We start from the raw sequence: 22,892 nt of genomic DNA on the forward strand, positions 1-22,892 counted from the left end.
TAGGCACTCATTGCTTGGACGATATATGGTAAAATAAATACATAATATTCTTAATATATATAAATCTCCTGTCACGATGTTTGTCCGCAATGGACTCCTAAACTACTTAACCGATTTCAAATTAAATTGGCACACCGTGAGCAGTCTGGTCCAACTTAAGAGATAGGATAGCTTAGGTCTTTAATTATAGTCGCATTTTTTTTTTCATTGTAAATTATTTGTCTATGATTATTTGACAGTCACAACTCACATGTTATATTTATATATATACTACTATACTCATTTAAGGCTTAGCGATACTGAAAACTTTAAAAACAAAATCAAACGCAGACGAAGTCGCGGGCAACAGCTAGTACTTCTATATGTTTAAATGACGCAGTTGTTGATAAAACATAAACGCAAAGCAGTATAAAATATTTCTTTATTAAATCTAACTTAATATTAATAATAAATATAAAGCTTTGTCTACATGAAGCTTCGCAAGCTTGAAAGTTTACTATAATACTTAATATTATGTTGCTTTAACAACTAGAGTTAAACTGGAATATGTGAATAACTTAGGAAGGTTCTAGACGCTCAATATAAATGATTCATGCTTGCAATTCTTAGATAGCGATCCGTGATCCACATTGATTGTTTCCAATGGATCGATACCCATAAACACTGAACTAAATAAAAAAATAAAATAATTATATAGCGATACATGTATCGTCATAAATATTGAGTTTAAAGAATGCCCCATAGATACCTACTGTCGGCAAGTATTACATAATAATAATAATAAATTATATTTATTAATACAACAATTAATTATTGACAATGTTGTTACGATACTCCGATAGACGGAGACAATAACACTTATAAGACAATGGTGCCCATTCTGTACAATGTAGGTACACAAATCACTAAACTAAATTGACAGGTCTAAAAAGTCGTGCTTGCTATCCTTTTCCATAGATAACATAGTGATAAGGATGGCACTACTAAAGAACTGTCAATTTGGTTTCAAGATTTGTTTACATTGTACGGAATAGATTTTTGTTTATCCGCACTATTGTTAAATATTGTTAAACACTAGTTTAGGGTCGTTTTTTAATTAATGTATCAATTTCCCCACTAAAGTGAATATTTCCATTACTTTGTTTGTTTATTATTTTGTTCGAATAGTTTTGGATGATAAGTAGGTATTATCCAGCGTAAAACCAGATTCACAATGGGCTAACTAGTCATGTCGTGATGCTTGCAGGTACATCAAAAGACTATAGGAATTGGGCACACGCCCTTCCACGAAATACTCAAATATTTCTTGCAATGGCGTGCATACCTATCTAAATCTGGCCGTAGTGACTCGTTGTGTGACTATAATTACTTTTGTTTACAAGGAAATGGAGAATTCTGGGATTAAATAATGGCTCTAATAATTCTGCATTGCACTGGAATCTTAACTGCGTACAAAATGCTGCACGTAATACTGGTGCAGTGCTGTCAATTCTTGCGTCACAAATTGTTGTTAAGAATGAGCTACGGTTAGAACGTACCTGTATAACTTCCCAGATTTATTTTGGTTGTACGAATTATAATCCAAATCCATAAGTATGTATGGATAATTTATAAGTTCTACAGAATTTATTAATTTGTAGGTTACTTTTATTTTAGTTTGGATGAAAAGTTTATACAAAATTATACCGAACGTTACACGTATTTTGAGGTAAATAAATATATTTATATCGATAGATTATTATCAAACGCATAAATTCCGAGACAGATTCACTCTAATACAAATAATTTGGAGAATTATTATAATAATTACCATAAATAAAAGTTTGGATGTTTGCTACATAATAAATTACTTATTACTTACAATATCTTTCTCCAGAATACTAACCTACTTCATTAAGTTAGGTAAATATAAATTTGTTTTAATACCTCACACCGCACACTTAATACTAAGGCAATATTTGAGGTAAAGAAACTGAAGGGTCTAGTTATGCGAAAGCCAAGCCTTACAACAAGATTTGCTCTCTCGCAATCGCGTAATCCTTTTCATGTATCAAACTCTGTATCGGCAAAGAAAAATGGACCTAATGACACTCATTTTAAAAGCCCGAGCTGAATTGTGCTTCAATATAATGCAAATAAGATCCATTTTAATCCTATGTACAAATATTTTCATACTCGAAAATGGCGCCTCAATTGCGAGTGCACAAATCTTATATTAAATCTACCGACTGTGTATGCGATGGCCTGCTGCGTTATTAAGACCAATCGCATGACTTGCTTTAACAGGCGCGTTCTGTGATTGGTAATTTTGCACGCCATAAGGAACAAGGGTGGACATCTCGGTTTGAATTTAGCTTTGCAACAATAATTAAGGTGCACGATGAAGTCAAAAGACAGAAATTATTTAAGGCTAATTATCTAACTCTACTTCGTTCGTTGGTTCCGACTTTACCACTATGCTGTGCGGTACAGCATATTAGTAAAGTGGGAACTTTGTATACAAAAAAATATTTATCACTAATTGTTCTTATTTCACAATACAGTTTTACGCTCTGGTTGATAAGCATTTAGATGACCCTAACTGGGCGCTGGCCTCCAAAATCATATAATTTTTTTTTATATTATAATAGGCCTACCACAGGCTGATAAAGTGTTTGTACATTTATTTGTATTACTGTTCGATGATATTCATCACTCGATCAGTGTGGACCCCTCCACACTGATAGAGTGATGAATATCATTTTTATCTTTATATTTCTCTTCTATCATCCTGTGCCGATACTGATAATATCTGATACTAAGAGCTTTTCAAAATACAGCGGAAATGCAAAGGATAATGGAATTCAGAGACGTGCACCATCAAAACTTTTATAGATGCATCTCGGATACAAAGTTGGTTCTGAATACACCTTCAGGTATTTTATTTTATTTAAGTTTTTTATCCACACTTGGAGAAAATATTAAATACTAATTTATTTAAACACACATCAAAATATCAGAACCAGATGGGAAGCCGCTTTGGCTATCGCAAGTTGAGTGCTTTGCCAAAATCTTCAGATAACAAATTCAACTACTAATGTAGTTCAATCCATATTTACAGGGAAGAGTTGGAAAAGGACAGCATAACCAAATTTAATCTGCCATCTAAAGATTGTGGATTAGGATTAAATGATGTCCACCGATGCTGAAATTGAGATATTTTTATCAGTCTAAAGCAACTGTTTATAAGTACACCTTCAGTTTTATCACATTACGCACTACATATCTAAGGAGTTAAATATATCAGTCATCATTTCGGCGTGGTACTGTTTCACCAGTTCATCTCTTGTTCAGTCGATACCAGAGGGAAGTGCATGTTAGGATGTGCATCAACACTGTAGTGCTGAGTACAATCGCCATGTTAGCGCCAACGTCAACTGTGGACATGTCCATTTCTGCGAGGAATGTGCTAGGCGTTCTGTAGTGACAATACTCTGTAAGGGAAGAATTAATTAATATTAACCTTTTGTGCTACTGCATACTGCATTTATATATTCAGATAAACTGCATTTCGCGGTGAATAACATAGTATACTCATTGACCTGAAATTTAGTTCTCAAGTTTCACAAATCTTTGATTAAAATGTAGTGTATATGTTAACTTAAGGGTATAATCTACCTCCATTACAAATTGCAGTTAAGTTCAGGCGTGAAGGATTAACAAACATACAAATTTACATACATACTTTCGCCTTTATAATATTAGAGTAATAATTTAATTCCCATAATTATAAGAAGATCTGCCATATTAACTGGTCAACCAGTTGTACTCTTGGACGATTGTGGCGAGGGCGCACACAGTTAGTTCAACCCTACTAAACCATCTTCTATGGAAAGTACCATAAGTTTACTTACTTAATAATCCAATTAATATTATAAAAATTTGAAAGTGTGGATGTTTGTTACTCAATCACGTAAAAACGGCTGAACGGATTTGGATGAAATATGGCATGCATGTAGCCTTTGACATGAAAAAGGCTACCCTTTATCCCGGGAAATAAGAGAGTTCCCGCGGGAATAAAAAAATCCTTAATCCTCGCGAAGGAAATCGTGTGTAGCATTTAACAAATAAAGTTAAAGAGATGATGATGATGATGTTGATGAAATTCCTATTGCTCGATAAATAATATAAATGCTATTTAATAGCTTATTTGGTGTTTTCGCTAAATGCATATATAACAAGTTATACCTAAACTATTCCGTAATCTATGCATATTTAATTCAATTTACCTTTAGCGCAATGCATTTTTGTTCTATTGAGTCCGTATACAGAATGTACGGCAACGTGAAAGCCGGCTCTAAAATAGGACACGTGGTGAAGCCATTTGAAAGCAGTGGGAGTATCTCTCAAGGCGAGGCAGAAACCAAACACGGAGAACAGGCATGCAAGCACCGGACCTATGAATACCGCAATCTGAAAAAATAAGGTGATATTAGTGTAATTACCTCGTTGGTTAAGTGGTTAGCATTTTCAACTACAGATCACAAAGTCCTGTATTCAATTCCTGGATCATGACAAAAGTTATATAAGAAAGTATTGTGTATTTTCTATTAAAGAATTTCAGTACTAGACCGGAGTTAGGATATCGGCGGTGCAATCCCCCATGCCTCGAGAAAATGTAGGCCGTCTGTTCCGGCTATTCTGTCTGATTCTTGTGGTCTAGCGTTGTGGGTTTATGCTCTAAATACGTCTCTCCAATGAGTGCCTAGCAGTCGGACGTTAATAGGCTGCAGATGATGGTAACAGTGATCATTGGTACACAAAACCTAAACGAAATTAATAACGGGACTAAAAGTGTCATTCTTTGTAGTGTAGTGCCATTCTTTGTAAAAGATTCGGGATTCAGAAAGCATTGTCGCTGCCCAGTGCATCAATCGGCCGTCCCAAAATTCAAAGTTAGTAGTAGTTTCGCGACTCTAAGATAGTTGTACCACATCGTATTCAAGCTACATTTATACAAAAATATATTTACTTTTCAGTTGGTATAACTCCTTTTCTATACTCCGCGGAGGAGGAGGAGTACAAAAGGAGGAGTAATTTTCATAATAAATCATGGAATTCCGCAAAGTACCGCCTCATCACATAAACCCATTACCGGACACGAAAGGTATAAAAGACACATTTGGCAAATTTTTCACTAAACAATTATTCATTGTAAAGTCAACATCTCCTGAGGCTGCTCAGGTTTCGGAGCGAAACGTGCGTAGAAGGCACATTGCCGAGGATCTGTTTGGATTGAAGTAATTATAAATTACACCATACAGATTCTCCTTCTGTTCGCGGAGTATAGAAAATTAAGCTCAATTTTCATAATATATTATGGATTTCCGCAAAGTAACGGCTGCTTCTATCCAACATTGAATTCGGTTTTTTTTTAAATTATCTTGTTTGCAGTAGAGTTTACCTTAGTGGGCGTGTTTGATCCGATGAAGTAACCCCAAGCTTGTGCGCAAAGAGAAGTGGCAACCACGGTGGCAAGAAATAGCGTAGCTCGCGTCGGCTCCAATGGGTTATCAGTTAGCCAGTAAGACAATACCACGTAAGATACGCATGATATCATCTGTAACGTAAAGTAACGTAAATATTTCTATAACACTTGTGATTAATAAAATGTGCTAAAGCACGGCTAGCATAGGCAGGAGATGAAATGATCCCCTATTACATCCCCTGAGTCCTGAGAAGGGATACAATTTACGCTAAAGACCGGCAGGTACTATGATAAGCTTACTCCCGTTTATATTTTATTATTGCACTTATATTATTTTCACACGTGCGCCAGTGCTCGGAGAGTTGATAAAACTGTCGGAGAAGATCAAATTTTGTCCTTCCCAGGGCGATAAAAACGTCTCGTGCCCATGCTAGCCGTGCAGTTTATGCTGGGTCTCTTTACTGCACGGATATACTCGTATATTATATAAAGGCCGGCAAACCGTTTGTTTTACGTGCGTCTAGTAAAGCTTACAAGAAGAAAATGCCAAGGCGGTTTTCAGTTCGGGTATGCCTTCTATTAGAGGGGGGAGTTCCACATAACCTCTGTCCTGCCTATGGAACGGATTAATCCATAAAGCGTTTTCGACCACGACAAAAAAGGGAAGGCAAACATTCGCTGCGACACGCAGCAATCAATGACTTCAAAAATGAGGAGGTTCTCAGTTTATACTCGTAACAATTTTTTTTTTATTAATTTTGACATTTATATAATAAAGCCAGAAGGAGCCAAATTGATACTAAATAATTTCGTTCGCAATCTTTATGTATTCTCTGTTGTTTACTTTCCTCTGGACAATCTGTCCGAAGGAATTCCTGCGATGTCAATAACAATTTCGAGTCCGTTAATTTTTTTAATCTTACCTGAAAGGGTAATTCCACAGCTAAAATTGAAAATATGTAAGGCCCCAAAGAATACCATCGATTAAAATATTCTCCTTTCAATATTGCCATCTCCAGTGGAACTGCAAAGTAAACATTGATCTTTATAATTATTGTAATTGTAGGTATTGCACAGAATACAGATATTATTTTTTGGCTTAGAATTGCTCGCGGCTGTTTTAATACCAACTTTGCTATTTTGTTCCGTAACAATGGGTAATGCATGCCGCAGTTTTATAGGTATCAACCGCAAGTCTCTACTAGTGCAGAATATCTGAAGTAGTAAAATATACGTAATATTCTACCGAAATGAAACAAGGACCTCCTGCTACGTGATTTACTTACTTTTCCATCAAGTTGCCAACTCGACGTCTCCATTTAATATGCCTAATTTGATAACGACAAGGTCCGAAACTTAGCAAAGGTTGCAAAAGTTAGTGAATCGGGTATCTGATGTGCTGAGCTCACTCAGAATTTTAAATATGTCACTACTGCTAATGGGACCAAGCAGATGGTTCATCTAACAGCAAGAGAAAAACCATCACAGTTAAACGGAGCAACCCTTCGCGAGGCATTCAAAGAACCCGTTTTACAAAAGCCGCCCTGTGTCTATTAATCTGAATCGTAGGTGTTAAGCCTCATGTGTCTTCAATTCCAATGGGAACTACGTCCTTCAGACCGGTAAAAATGGAAAAAATAAGCGTGGCGAAAGAACTTCCCCGAACGACCTTTGACACAAAAAGCTCTACTAATACTATAGTTTCACTATAGGTGCTAGTATAGGTGTACTTACAAGATAACGTGACGGACATTTTGCCGGTGTAAACGACGAGGAGCATCGATCCATACAAATATACGTAGTTGCCGAGGACGCTGCTAGCCTCGCTTCCAACGCCGAGGTAGAGGTAGCCGAAGATAAGGGCGATCACCACGTGAGCCGCTACCCGGTACATAAACAGCGACTGTTTAGGGAGAACGCATAGTAAGTAATAATAAGTACTCCATTTTCTCATTCTAACTTCTTTTATAATGTAAATAATCTTTGCATTACTTTTTGGTGTGAAGAATGTTTAAAAATTATTAAAAAATCAACTGAGAAATTAAAATAAACACAAAAATAAACATTTACTTCATGTAAGTGTTTTTTACATTATTTGAAAAGTTAGCAAAATAGACTGTAACAGTGTACGGCATTAGCTAACATTAACTTTTATACTAAAGGTCCGTTAAAATTACCAACCCACTACCGGCAAGCTACGGGGTCTCCTCTTATGTATGAGAAGGCTTTGGGCCACAACGCTAGCCTTGGAGATTGGTGTTCAGGATTGGAACTTTCAGGAATTCAGGTTTCCTCACTATGTTATCATTCACCGTTAAAGTGTATCAGTGATATTTAATCACTTAAAACGCGGTTAAAGTGATTCGTGCCGGGGAACAAACTCGGTCTTCCGAAACAGAGATAAGAGGGATAAAAACCTAATTGAAGTTAACATCCTCATCAACTCAACCAAAGGTCGTCCACTGTTGGAAAACATGTCTTTAAGGGATTTTCATAATCCATGGTCTTGTTACTGTCTCGTTTGTCTAGTGGTTCAACAACGGAACACGAGTGGGGCAAAATATTCTTACGGGTTTGGGGGGTATTGGGGTTTTTCTGTTTAATAATTTATCAGCATAAGCTAGGAGTTCAGAATTTGACGGTGCTAGCCCCTATCACTCAGCAGTTCTGGTTATTATTTCTAGCTTTTGATGATAGTCGTTTTGATGGTAGAGCCCACCAACACGCATAAAAAAAAAGAAGTTTATTTTGGTAAATAAAATGACTGTGAACACTAATGGCTGGAGCCTTCTTTGAGGGTAGTATTACTACCCTTGTGTCAGAAGAAACCTTTAGCATTGGATCGTTATGTTGAGTACATGCTCTTAAACTTTCTCCTATAAGAGTTGAAGATGATTGTCTTGTTCGTTTCGATACGATATATCCCATAGACTTTCACCTTAAGTCAGAAAGTAGCTTTAGTTTGTGATTTGTACGCTCGCATTTGAAGAGTTATTTGTGAATTGTGCGTAACGGAATAGGTAGAATAACGTCAAAAATAAATTGCTCTTTTTGTTACTTGTTTACATACTGCAAAATATATTATTATTCATAATACCTATGAGACTGTTTTGTTTGTGCATATTTCTCTTCTGACGCAAAAAGAAAGTGTTATAAGGCGCTTTTTTTGTTTTAAAGCTGACGTGATCGATATGGATTTTAGCTATAGTTTCTTTGATCAGGCATTTGAAGACCATCAAACTCTCGTTTCCCATTTGATCAAAGGCTTTTACGATCTTTTGCAGGCCCAATTGATCGATCATAGTGTAGGTACTGTTACCTCAAAAGTGATACCAAATTTCAAATCATTGGGACCGATTTGGACGAAAATTGGAATGACTCCCTAAAGACTAGTAGGTAATAATGACTTATGACTTGCAAACGCCTGAACCGAACTTAACGTCTTCAGCTAAGAACTGTTTCGATCTGGTCAGCTTTGTAACCGACCAAACTGAATGAAAATAACTCGATTCGTCTGGGAGCTACGAAGCCATAGTCAGACACAGAAACACACTTAAAACTTTAGAATAACATGAGTCAAAAAGAAGTTTCTGATTTTGCTTACATAATTTCTTGTAGTCATCAAATAATTCCTGTATAGAAGTATCCAAGTCTGTTTCAAGTAGCCAGATGGTCTGTAGATGTTCTTGGAGTATTTCTTCTGGTATTTCATATTACTGCTGAGTTGTTTGTCTTTCAATTCCGTGTCAATACCTTGAAAAACAATGATTATCCTTAATTGTAATTTATTTGCAATAGTAACAAGAACATTTACACACTTCATAATCAGGTTAATTATTATAATTAAAGTCCTATTGTTAAGCGTAGGCCTCTAATCTCATTTATACCTACTTCTATTTCAATACTATAAATTGGTTTTTACGCAATGGATAAACTAACCGACTTTACCCTAAAGTTGGTTCTTCTTAAACAAGTAACATTATACAGACTATGATATTTAGAAAAACTGCTTTACTGAATGCGTACGTTGACTAAATGGTCCATCATACGTTAATACGATGTATTGCAAAAGTTCGACCTTTAGCAGATTTTCATAAAAGTCAACAAAGCTATATAATTATCTCTTAGAAATACGCCACAATAATGCATTTAATGTCGAAAATTATTCAAAGAATAAAAGGGGTTATGCAATAGTTATTATTAGGCATAAACTCCATTAGAACTCTGGGATTATAGAGTAATGAATGCACTCCTAAACCTGCCAAACTGTATTAGAGCAGCGGGGTTTGACTTAGCTCTGTGTCTTTGTAAATATTTATAAGGAAAATAGCATGTGCTTCTTCTTGGAAGAATCTGTTTCCGAACCAGTAGCAGATTTATTACAAACCGACAGATTTGTTGTTTCAACAGTGTTTCTGAAGCAGGCTTCGAGTATAAGTCAATGAATTTTCTTTTTGATTTTAAATTTTCCCATTTGTTGAAAACTTTTCCGTTATTTTGAGATAAAAAAAAATCTAAGACAAACTTACTTAGAGATCTTGAAAAAGATGATATCACGGGCACGTTTTCTTCCCAATTCCTGGCAGATTCTGGCTTGTACTGTTGTATAGAGTTCGCAATGCTTTCTATAGCAGTACCGTATTCACCAGATGCAACTTCCATTACTGAAAACGAAAAAATACAAATAGGTTACTATTTTAAATCTTCTTCTTAAGGTCTCATCATAAATTTTCTGTAAAAGTTCCCTCAAAGTACAATTAACATACGCGAGAGCGTCTTAGTGAAACTACCGTGGAGTTGAGCCGAGGCGTCGTGGGAACGAATGTATCGGAGTTAGCATGTCTGCTATTTAGGAATTGGCTGCAAATTAAGTATAAATAATCTTTGTAGTTCTTCTCGGCGAGAAAAGTTATGTTATATATGTTTTATTATATTTCTGAAAAAAAGTCGTTTGCTTTACACGTTTCAGTAAAACCTTTTGACAGAAAAGAATTACAAAGCTACCTATAACGAAAATGAAAACCTACCTATTTTGTTAGTGACTGGGTTAATTGCGTTCAAGTAAACAAACAAACAAAGTCAGTTTTATATTATAGTATTAGATTCATACTCAAATTCCCTCCAAGTAAGGATAATATTTAGCACCATCTAAAAATGAAAAAAAAGTGCGTATTGCGACGCCGCAAACTAATATCGAATCAGGTCATGTCACGATCTGAAGTGCTGTGTAATGCACATAATGCACCTACCATTAATATTAAGAAATCAAATATTGTAATAAGAGTAGGTATAAAAACTGAAATAAGTACGGTTATGTGTGTTTTGAATAACGGTAAGACAATCTACATCGTTTCTTTTTGCAAAAATACGTTCTTTTTGATGTTTAAATAAGGGTCACATTCATGCTCATTACACATGCCTACACATAGTTGCCTATTCAGCCCGACCTGTTACTAATACCTGTTTTTTTTTCTGTTACTTATTGTTAACTGAACTGTTAACTGTTTAACAGAAAAAATGGACTGGCTTTATAAGATGTGCTTTTCTTACTCACATCAATGTTAAAGAATTTCGTTGAAAAAAGGCGGTTGGGAGGCTTCGTGCATGGCGGACGCGGTTTTACTTATTTTTCTTTGAATTTGTTGTAAACTCGTTTTGGGGAGGATTGGCATTGTTTGTATTGTGCATGTTGAAGTGTTGGTGTCGTTGTTATAGAGGTTGGCGTTATAGAGGTTGGCTATTTGTAGGGGTGAGTTCTTATAAAATATTATAAAAGTTTAAAATTTACAATTAATATTTTGAAGAACTTGTATAAGTGCGTTATGTGCCGTAGTAGTACGGTATGTGCCGTATAGACAGCGCCAGTCCTTTTCGGGGCGGGTTTGCGGTAGATTTGGGGAAATGTTTTGGGGGGCCGCGTCCGCCATGTGCGAAGTTTTCCGCCCTTTTCTTCAGTCAATTTCTCCTGATATATTAACTTTGATTAAACATATAAACACCTGACATTGGCTAATCTGTGTAAAGTCAGAAGAAGAAAAATGTAAAAAAATTCGTTTACAATTAAAAAAACATTATAACTTTCTTTTTACCAAGTGTGCCAAGTGCGTGTGTGTGTGGTTCTTTTTACCGCAAAAAATACCTTAGGTTGCGTAAGTAAAAAGTAAAGATTAGTGTCATGTCATCAGTTGATTTAGTTGCGTAAATCTTTTGCACTTGTTTACAGAGGATTGTGTCCTTGAGAAGACTATATATCTGTAAAACATATTCAATTGTATGCAAATAATATTTTATGAGGTATTGTACATGTAATTCACTTTTGAACAGTTGTAAACTTTCCATTCTTAAAAATTAACTTAATTGGATCTGAGTTAAACATTTCTCAGACACTTTATCGGGAAATGAGGTTGGCCCACAAAAATATTTTGAATTACTAAGGCAGTTCATATGGCAAATAAATAACCTTTTATTTTATAATTTATAAAACTTTTATAACTGACTAAAACTAAACCCTGCCAACCAATATTACATGTTCGTTAACTATGGGCCTCATAAGAAGGCTCAGAGTCACTCAGCGGGCGATGGAGAGACCTATGCTCGGACTATCACGTGTTGAAATCAGAAATGTGGAGATGCGTAGAAGAACTAGTGTTATCGACATAGCTCAACGAAGCGCAAAGCTGAAGTGGCAATAAGCGGGGCACATAGTTCGGAGAAAGGATGGACGTTGGGGTGGTACCCCCTATCAGTTTCTACGCAGAACCTTAAACCTTGATCGCTAAATCGTTTGGGACGTCTTTGACTAGACCAGACCGAAAAATACGAAATTGTTCCGCCGGGAATCGAACCAGAGACCTCCACTTATAAGATCACAACATTAACTCAAGCACCGCCGCAGAGGTCGTCAAAAAATTATATACTATTAATAATCGTATATTGATAGTGGTGATATGCCTATTTCTAGAAATTCCAGTAAGTTGCTATATTTTTGGTTTGAATATATTAGTAATAGTTTAGTGAGTAGTCCATGCCCTTGCCTTTCCTATATTGTAAGTAAACACATGAATTATGGATAAACCGGTAAAGAAACATAGATTTGTCTCACGTTCCTAAAGGGAAGTTGAAGGAGGAAATGTGTTGAGCGTATCAACTTTAAGATACGTACAGTTTAATTGTATTGCTGTACGTCCATTCGTCCTCGTATCATTGTAATGAACTTTGAATGTTAATAGGAATCATGTGTACCTAATTATTTAAATTTGAAATAACGTAAAAGTAAATCAATTGAAGACATACGACGGAATGCAATAAATACAAACAAATGAGATACAAGTATCTTTGTGTATCTACTGTCGCAATAACAGTTTATTACCAAGTGCATGTTAAAGCATATGTGATACTTTAAAAAAAGAACGATTTTTAAAATTTTTGGCTGTCTCTTGGTTCTGTCTGATCTCAAGAACGGTTGGACCGATTTTGACAGGAGTTTCACTAGCAAGTAGAAGATTACGTATAAATCGATTGTGAAAAGGGAGTTAAAGTTAGGGACATTAACATTTAGAAAGTAGTTTCCTTTTAGATTCGGTATTCATGAAGCAGTTTTCCTAAAAACTTATCTTAGAGGGCTGAAACAGGTGTTGCAAGATTGTGTAATAAAGCACAATGTTTTGAAGTAAGGGCAATAAAAATAATGTAAATAAAAACCTTTACATTAGGGGATCAAAGATTGCATGGGGAAATTTTACGCGGACAAAGTCACGGGTAACCACTAATGAGTAAGCGTAATATAACGTTAACGCGTAAATTTTTTTCGAATTGAATCCCATCAATTTTAGAATTTTAAATTCTATAGAGTTTAATCAATTAAATATTTCAAAATAATCAGGAATACCCATGGGCGTTAAATAGTATGGCTTAATTAGGTCACCAGGCTTAGAAACACTACAAAATTATAAATAAACCAATGCCACACTGTCGTGACGATAATCGAAGGTTATTGGCCTTATTGCAAATCGCTTATGGCTGATTTGTTTCATGGGCTTCTCAAATACATTTACTAAGTCAATTATAACTAATTAAGGCTGGATCTGCATGTTTCGTTTACCGAAAAAAAACAGCAAGAGTTTAATGATATGAGATATATATTTAGGAATTTTAATAGTAAATAATTCGTAAATGATGTTTGTGGAGATTTTTTTAAAGGTTTCTCGAATAGTTAGCTAAATATAATATAACTTAACTAGTTCTGCATGCTTTCAAGAATAATCGGAGAGGTTATTAAGAAAAGAAAAATTAAGGCCAAAAACCTGTACGGAGGATTTATGTTCTTAACTTCTCAAATACATTCACTTATCATAGCAATGTAACTAACACTAGTTCTGTGTAATACGTGTACCAAGAAGTATCAGGAGATCACCATGCTAGAATGAGATTTCAGATATAAAGGTAATATTATTAAGAACCATATCTACAGTTCCTGTAGTGAAGTAGTGAATTGATGTAACCACTTAAGACTGAATCAGCATTTTCTTTACACTTACCAAGCTTCAAATAAACTACAAATCTTAAAGTACTTAACATAATAAAGAAGCAGTTTTATACTAATGAGGTTATTTCGCAGTCACAGGCATTGACTTACATTTTATTTATAGTATTTTTTCTGTTTTATTCTACATATAAATATATATGTTCTAATATTTATATGTAGAATAAAACAGAAAAAAATACCAATCATCTAAAGTATTTTCTTCTACAGAGATCGGAATATAGCAAAATGCCCGCCAAATTGTACCTTCTGCTTTTACGCTCTATTTTATTTATTGTTTTTCTTTGCATGGTGTACAATAAAAGTGTATTCATTCATTCATTAATTCATCTGTCCCTTGACATCAATCTCACTACACTGAACTCTCTCAGGTGGTAAGTAATGACGTAGGAAATAATAACCTATTCGATTCCTAAGCGGCATCGTAACGGAACGCTAAATCGCCTGGTAGGAAGCCTTTGTCGGTATGATGGTACCCAAACCTAGCAAGCCGCACACCAGGTAAATAACATATTGTTATGCACACTAGATAAATAGCATCTTTATCAATACATTAAGTACAGGGCACGGGTCTTAGAATACGACGGGTTTGGCTGTAGGCCACTACATTGCGGATTGGTAGAGTTAACGCGCCCTTGAGAACATTATGGCAAACAGTCAGATATACAGGTTTCTTCACGATATTTTCATTAACCGTAGAATTATATTATGTATAATATGTGTGTGGTATTAGAAATTATGAGAGGGTAATTTATTATTTACATATATTATATACATACATATATATACTAACGAATATATATATATATATATTCTAGGAAAACACGAATAAAATTACATTTTCTAAAAATGAATCCTAGATATATCGATTTATCACCCCCGAAACCCCCTTATATACTAAATTTCATGAAAATCGTTGGAGCCGATTCCGAGATTCCAGGTTACACAGGTTTGTATATACAAGAATTGCTCGTTTAAAGATATAAGATATATTATATTTAACTTAAATTGCTGCACCAACTCGTTCTTCCTAACATCAAAGGTTGTCTGGAAGAGATCGCTTTAGTGATACGACCGCCTTCCCTCTGTAAATGTGTTTGTATAAAATGTGTGTGTGCAATAAAGTTTTAAAACAAACAAGCATGTGATATTGTGACGCTTTAAACGAACATAACTCGAGGTGAGTGCCGAGGTTGGACTGTCTCCCCGAATGGGTAGTTTTAGGCACTAGGCTTTCACGGCTTACCTGGATGTCTGAATATGGACGCAAAATAAATAGGTACTTACAGAAATCAGCTGGGTTATGGTACGGTGGGCATCGCAGACCCGCAATGTTCAGTGCCGGCACGAGGTCTTCTCTAGGTCCCGAGTACAACGCATTCCCAGCCGCTAGGCAGTAGATTGTATCTATTTTTTCAAACATCAGTGCTGAAGGTTGATGGATTGTTGCAACGAGGGTTCGACCTCCACGTGCTAAGCCACTGAGAAGTGCGATTAGAGATGTCGACGATGACGAATCTAGGCCGCTGGGAAATAAATAAATAAACTTTAATAAGACCAAACATGGTACATATTTTACGGCCATTGCCATTGTCGCGTGCCATTTTACACGGTACAAGTTTTATTAGCGTTTGTTAAAAGTTTATGCATCGTAATTTTAAGAAATTTGAATCTATGCGATCTATAGTAACTCTAAGAAAATTCCTCCTATTAAAAACGTGAAAGTGTGTTTGTTCATTTGTCCTTCCTTCACGCCCTAACTAAGCAACCATTTAACTTGGTTTTTAGTTACTTTACCCAGGAAACGGTTCCTACGTGATTGGTAAAAACGCGGGCAAAAGCTAACTCTAAAATAATAAAATATAAAATTTGAATATTGATTACAGCATTTACAAATTTTGAAGAAATAAAACGATCGCAATTTTTATAATTGATATCGCCGCATTGCGCTGTTGACACTTGATATAGGATACTTCTTGTATACCAAACTATTATTTCCTCAATATTTTTTTACTAATGAGTGATAAAAGGCAGATTCACCGCGTCACTGTTGTACGATATTAACGCACGTACACAATAGTTGTTTTGCTTAAAAATGCTTATAAACCTATAGTATTATTGAAGACTAGCTTTTGCCAGCGGCTTCTTTCACGTTAAGTTCAATTTTTAATTTGGTAAATTTTAACTACAAAGGTTTAAAAAATGTCTTGCTGCCTTTGGAGTTGGAATTTCAAACACTTTTTCTTTATTTATAATCGAAAACCCAAAATCAAAGTTTCATGGATGTAACTTGAAAATAAATTGATAAATGAAGAATTTTATACAAACTTTCATCGCCCACTTAACCCTCTTAGGGTTGGAATTTTCAAAAATCTTTTCTTAGCGGATGCCTACATTGTAATAACTATTTGTGTGCAAAATTTCAGCCCAATCCATCAAGTGGTTGGAGCTGTGCGTTGATTGATCAGTATTTTTTTTTCTTCGCATTGGTTGTAGCTGATAAAACCTAATGATTTTAAAAGCATAGCGCGGTCTTGTGCATAGATCTTGTGCAGTCAGTCAGTCAGTCACCTTTGCCTTGTATATAATATAGAAATTATGATTGATAGTTAATGAAGAAAATACCTAAAATATTTTTATCGGTTATGCTAGTGTTTAAATAATAATGAGATAGTGATATCGTAATCATTGACCGATACATTTTGTTTCAATTATTTGCATATAACATAAACATAGATAAGTGAAATTTCTTGGTATAGATAAACTTTGCTGGGGAATTGTTTGTGAACACTAAATATATAAAAAAAAGGCGTGGAGTAAAGTATTTCCTCGCAAGGACGAAACGCTAAAACATGGGACAGGGTCAGGATTTCTAATCTGGTGTTCCGAAATGACCGGGACCATAATCTGACTTGACCCGGAATTTACCCGGGATTGATTCGACTTTATCTTTAGTTCGACATGCAATATATGCATGAAATTATAGTGTACGAATATAAAGCATATTTACCTCTTTGCACATATCCTAAGGATACATGAAACTTTTTTTTTTTATGTTAACCTACATCTGATTGGTAATATGTACCTTTATATAGATGGGTATTAGTGACGATTCGTTAACTTGCTTTAAATAAAAAAGAGCAAAAGGAAGATGCGCTTGCTATGCATTTCGGCAACGCATGGACCATTTAATAGATGAGTGGTGCAGAAACTATAAATTCTTAATAATTGCGATCGTTAACTTACGCGTGTAAGGCTAGTATGCGCGTCGCGTGATAATTATCTGTACCCGTTACTCGTATTTTCCCTATAGAGTTACACGAGAGGTGCGTAGACATAATTCGCTCGGGACGCGCATGCTGGACCTACTCATGTTTCATAATTTATTTTATCAAAGTCAGACCACAGATTGAATTTGCTAAATTGAATATACCATCTTAAGATTTTAGATGCACTTGAATATTAGTTTCGGGCTTTACGCTGCACGCACACAGTCAATGTCGGCGAGTCTTGCGAGCCGCGCAATCTATCGTTGTTTATAATTTATAAATGTAAATATTTTTAAACGAAATTAAAAAAAGTTTATTTCAAAGTTAACAAAAGTAATTATTGTGGTGAAATTGAAACATTTCAAAACCACAGGTTACTTTGAGGTCTATATTTACATGGGTGGGTTTGATTATCTGATTTCTGCTTCCAAGTAGCATTTCTGTGTTTCGGTGAAAGGGCGTTATTGCCGGTGTAGTTACAGGCACAATAAGGTTTAACAAGGCAAGATAGAAAAATGGTTGTAAATGTTGATGTTGGAAGTGCAACTACTGAGTTTCTTGCCGGGTCTTCTCGGTAGAATGTGCTTTCCAAACCGGTGGTAGAGTCACTACAAACATACATACTTGACGTTTCAAAAGTGCTTATAAAGTATATTTATACTTGAAATAAATGAATTTTGAATTTTAACACCTGCGGCACATGTTGATGCATACAGGGTAGCACTTTGTTAGACGTGTTTCTTTTATGCCCCAGCGAAATGGTGATCTGTTTAAAGCCAATGGTTTTCAACTTACCATATGGCCTATGTGCTTGGTCTTTCAATTATTACAACAGTAAAAAGGGCCTAGGACACTCCTGGCTTGCTTGGGATATTTCCAGAAATTTGTTTTTGTCATTACTCATTAGATATGTTATAATTCGCCCAATGAATACTAACAATGAAGAACTCACGTCGTGGGTTCATCGAGGAATAATAAAGATTGGTCTGAAAGCAGTTCCAGATAAACAGCCAGTCTTCTCTTCTGCCCTCCTGATAAATCTCTACATAGAGTCCGCGAATGTTATAGTAATATACAATGAAGAACTCACGTAGTGGGTTCATCGAGGAATAATAACGATGGGTCTGAAAGCAGCTCCAGAGCAACAGCCAGTCTTCTCTTCTGTCCTCCTGATAGATCTCTACATAGAGTCCGCGATGTCCCACTCAGGCCCAGAAGTGCGAGCATTTCATACACCTTATCAAACAATACAAATATAGATCGTGCGGTACATTCTTTCTTAACGATGGTGTAAACACGCATCAACCGGTGCGTGGTTTAGGATAAACAAACATTATTAGCTTAGTTTTTTTTTACGTTTATAGACGAGCGCTTGACAGCAATCACACCTGATGGTAAGCGATGATTCAGCCTAACGTGGAGCGTGGCATGGCTTTCCTTTCTGGGGACCGAGTTTTTTCCTTTGCCACCTCTTACTTTTCGGAGTTATATGCGTTCTAAGCGATCAAATATCACTGATGCTTGCTTGCTTCAAAGGTAAAGGAAAGCATCGTGGGGACCCTGCATGCATGGAAGTTCTTCATAATGTTTCAAGGGTATATGAAGTTTTAGAATCCGCACTGGGCTGTGGTAGTCTATGGCTTACACCCTTGTCATACCAAGAGGAGACCTGTGAACTTTAGTGGGATATTGATGATGATATGACAAATTAGCCTTAAACCGCAATCTCCGCGGTAGCGGGCTTACTTTAATGGGTATGGCACTTATATTTTAACTCATACCCCTAACTCCCTACACTGGTTTGAAGGGTAGCAACTAGCTACGAACGAAGCTGTCACTAGACTATAGAAAATTCAGTAATTATAAATTATATAACTTATCTATATATTATATCAATTGTGCCTGCCGGGAATTGAACCCGTTATCTTCCAAATATAAGACCACAGCGCTCACCTCTGCGCCAGTGAGGCTTGACGAGTCGGGGTCAAAAAATAGACAGTATAGATCATGAATATTCAAGTCAACGTAAGCCATTTAGGAGTCAATTTATTTTGACTCTTTATAGGCATATGCTTCCATAACAAACCCGTCAATCGGGTTTTTAGGCCAAATTAAAAGTTACATCAATTGCATAATCCTAGTAACCGCTGGACAAAATACCGAAACTTTCACTATAGGATTTGTCATACTTTCTCTTTGCGTTCGTGGAACTTGAAGTCGGCCAGTTTTAAAGCTGCAGCGAGAGACATGGATTCATAGACGGTGAGATGTACACGGAGGTCATCGTTCTGGCGGATGTACCTCGCACCACCACGTCCAGTTGACTGAGAAGCACATGTGCATACTCCGTTCACTGTTATCTCGCCTTTAGCACCCTTGGTTCTGGTGAAAAATATATTCAGAATTAATTACACATAACAAGGTGACTCGCTGATTTACGAGCAGATAAATTTATAATTAGATCTCTCACTTATTCCATTATTGGCATAACTTATTTAATTAGGTATGATATACTATAGTGCCCGCGTTATGAACTGAGTCGTCGGGCTATAAATGTCAATAATAGGAATGTGCAATGCTTTGCCACTTATCGACAAAATAATCAGGTAGGCGAGCGGGGCAAAGCTGCGCTCGGACACAGACAGAGAGGCTTAAAATCCAATTTAATTATTTATTAATTCATAAGACACATCAGCAACTTTTTATGAATGTTGTTACAATACATGTAATAAAAAGTATTTTGCAAATTGCACTTGGACGAGGCACGCCACTAACGTGCAGTGCAGTGGGGCAATATGGAGGAGGCCTTTACCCGCAGGTGGGTACCCAACTAACTTTAATGCATCTTTATTATTTATACTTTCTTTATTTTGTTTATTTCTTTATTTTTTGTGATTCGATGTTTAATATGTCACTTGGGATTAAATGGCTTATTTATTTATTTGCAAATTGTGTCTGGGAATACGACGCGGGACGTTAATGTAAATTAGATTCAACAAGTCTTAAACTTAAGCTTTATAAAATCGTAGCAATAGTCTGTGTTTAAGATTAGTGTGAAAAATTGTTTATTACTACGCGTAGCTTAGGTACTATGCGCATGTCGGTGTTTTATCTCCAGTAGGGTTGTCATAAGTAAACACTTGAATGTTTTGTTTGTATGGAAATATTAATATGCTTGTTTTGATTTAATATTTTTACAGGGTGATTCCTTATGCAAAATACGTATGCATCCTTCAATATTATTTCGTAATTCTATTTCATGCTGTATATCTTATAACTTTTAATTTTATTTTTATCATAATAACGGTTTATTTTTAGTTAGTCAACGATATCTATTGACGCGTTTAAAATTTTCAGGAGGAAACAACTTTAACAATGGCTACAATTTCACGCTCACCAATTTAATTGTGTCTTAAATAAGATTCCCACAGAAAAACGCTTTAATTGCTTAAGTAAAGTTTTATGAATAAATTAAAAAAATTAATGATTTTCCTAAAATTAATTAATGTTCATTTAATATTGTTACTTTATTTACTTAATTTTAAATAAATCGCAGCAATGGTTGAAGAAATACTTTTGATATATTAAATGTACTACTGAGGTGCAAGAAGGACTTCATTTCATGATACTTTTATTGGTTTCAGCCTATGCGATTGTTACGAAGTCTATGGCGAATTATCGAGATCTCCGGACGATTTCCGAGTCGGGCTAAAGTTTAGTTAAGTATTGTGTTTTTTGCCAAGGAATCCTCAGTACCAGGCTGGAGTTAAAAAGTTTCGTAGTTCACCTCCGTGCCTAGCAGAAAATGTTAAGCCGTTCGTTTCAGGGATAACTATTAATACGTGATAATAATCGTTAAATCTCGCCAACCAGTATTGAATCAGCATGGAGGGTCTACGTTATGAAACCCATTCTGAGAGTGGAGTCCTGTGGTATGTATGTGTAATAAGTTTAAAGTAGGTGCGACGCCAGCGGTAGGCTGGCTAGGCTTTGCTTGCGCGCCGCTACTCTCAATGAGTATACAATCAAGTTACCCACTATACAGCCTACTGCTGGGCACCTAAGTAGGCTGTATAGTGGGTTAACTTACTTAACCACAGTAGTTAATGGCTGTAAATGATACTTACGAATAACCGGCCAGGATGTTCAACAACGTAGTTTTGCCGGCACCTGACGGCCCCATAATGGCCGTCAGTTCTCCCGGTTTGAAACATCCGTTTACACCTTTTAATATAGTTTTCTTATCTGAAACAAATATAATAATAAATACGGTGAAAACTTAGAATACATTTTTTTTAGGCGTAGGTAGGTAGAAATATATCGTTGACCTCCTTAGGCGCAGTGGAGCGCTTTAATGGTAGGTCTTGGGCTGAACAGAATACCCTCTGTCTATAACTTCTCTTTTTTTTAAATGCGTAATGTTATCAAGTTAAAATTAATATCAAATACTCATATCTGCAATCTCTTAGGGCTGTAATAAATCGAAGATCTAGGTCGTCTCAATCAAAAGACGCTATCCAAGGCAAAGGCATTTATTCTAGTCCTAAAGTAATTTAACTAAGTAAATAGTCAATGTCACTACTTAAAAAAAATACTGTTATTCTAAAGAACAAAAACACTTTTAGCCTATGATGGCTAAACGATGTCACTGCGCTTCTTTCAAACCGGAAAGACAATTAAGTAGGTTAACATAAACAACAGAATAAATAAGTGCTTAGGTAAACATGTACAGAGATAAACATGTCTATATGCAGGTACATGTTTACCTAAGCAGCGCAAAACTCCTAATTGAGTAAGTTTTAAATGCTATTGTGGTTAGAAACCTTTATTTCCCACAATTGTTCTTCATCATTATCAGCTTATTGACGGCTCACTATAGGACACCAGTCTCCTCTCTGATTGTAAAAGGGCTTTAGGTCATTGGTAGATTTCACACGCCTTGGACAACATGCTAAGGAGAACTCCGGTGCATGCCTATCCTTACGACGTTTTTCTTTCAATGGAAGAGAAATTTAGTAGCATAAATGTAAAAAAGCGATAGATAAATTCAAAAACACATAAAAATGGTGTGCAGTGGTGTCAGGCAGTGGCGGTTTGCAGTAGTTGGTTACTAAAGCCCTCTGTCGCACCGATTAATTACACGTCCACGACAGCAGTTCTGAAGTGATCCTAAGCTGCCGTCTAATTTTTAGAAACTCTAAATACCACTTGCTTAACGTTCACCGTTAAAACTCCGTGAGGAAACCAGCATGCCTGAGAGTTATCCATAATGTTTTCAAAGTTCTCGCTTTTTGCCAACGAGGTGAACTACGGCCTAAACCCTCCTCATCGGCGAAGGAGACCTGTGCCCTGTAGGAAGTATGATGACGATGATTGCTTGCACGAGTAACTTGTGCAAGTAATGTGCATGTAACCTGTACTTGTTGCTGACTAAAACGAGTGTACTAGGTGAAAACGCACCCGATTGCCTGCAATAACCAAACCGCCCCTTATGTAGAGACCTAGGGTCAAATTCGGTCATCAATCCAATTACCGTTGCAATGTTCATTAGTCATAATACAAACTTGTAATGCTATATGTCGCATAGGAAAACAATACAGCATTGTTCACTGTT

The 22,892-nt window shown here is 36.0% G+C and overlaps 1 protein-coding gene across 1 annotated transcript in view; it reads right to left on the bottom strand.

Moving 5' to 3' along the window:
* Positions 1 to 403: 403 nt before the first annotated feature.
* Positions 404 to 22,892, bottom strand: part of LOC120627264 (ATP-binding cassette sub-family G member 1-like) — a 55,862-nt gene continuing 33,373 nt past the window's right edge. Inside the window, exons 3-13 of the mRNA XM_039895183.1 lie at positions 21,406 to 21,523; positions 19,468 to 19,660; positions 18,369 to 18,514; positions 15,297 to 15,535; positions 9,997 to 10,131; positions 9,072 to 9,220; positions 7,202 to 7,370; positions 6,391 to 6,491; positions 5,444 to 5,599; positions 4,269 to 4,452; positions 404 to 3,473 (exon numbers count right to left, since the gene is read on the bottom strand). Coding sequence (XP_039751117.1) covers positions 3,319 to 3,473; positions 4,269 to 4,452; positions 5,444 to 5,599; positions 6,391 to 6,491; positions 7,202 to 7,370; positions 9,072 to 9,220; positions 9,997 to 10,131; positions 15,297 to 15,535; positions 18,369 to 18,514; positions 19,468 to 19,660; positions 21,406 to 21,523 — 1,745 coding nt within the window. The 3' untranslated portion in view covers positions 404 to 3,318. The remainder of the gene's footprint in view (positions 3,474 to 4,268; positions 4,453 to 5,443; positions 5,600 to 6,390; positions 6,492 to 7,201; positions 7,371 to 9,071; positions 9,221 to 9,996; positions 10,132 to 15,296; positions 15,536 to 18,368; positions 18,515 to 19,467; positions 19,661 to 21,405; positions 21,524 to 22,892) is intronic.

The sequence above is a fragment of the Pararge aegeria genome, chromosome 11 (assembly GCF_905163445.1).
Source record: "Pararge aegeria chromosome 11, ilParAegt1.1, whole genome shotgun sequence".
NCBI classification, from domain to species: Eukaryota; Metazoa; Arthropoda; class Insecta; order Lepidoptera; family Nymphalidae; genus Pararge; species Pararge aegeria.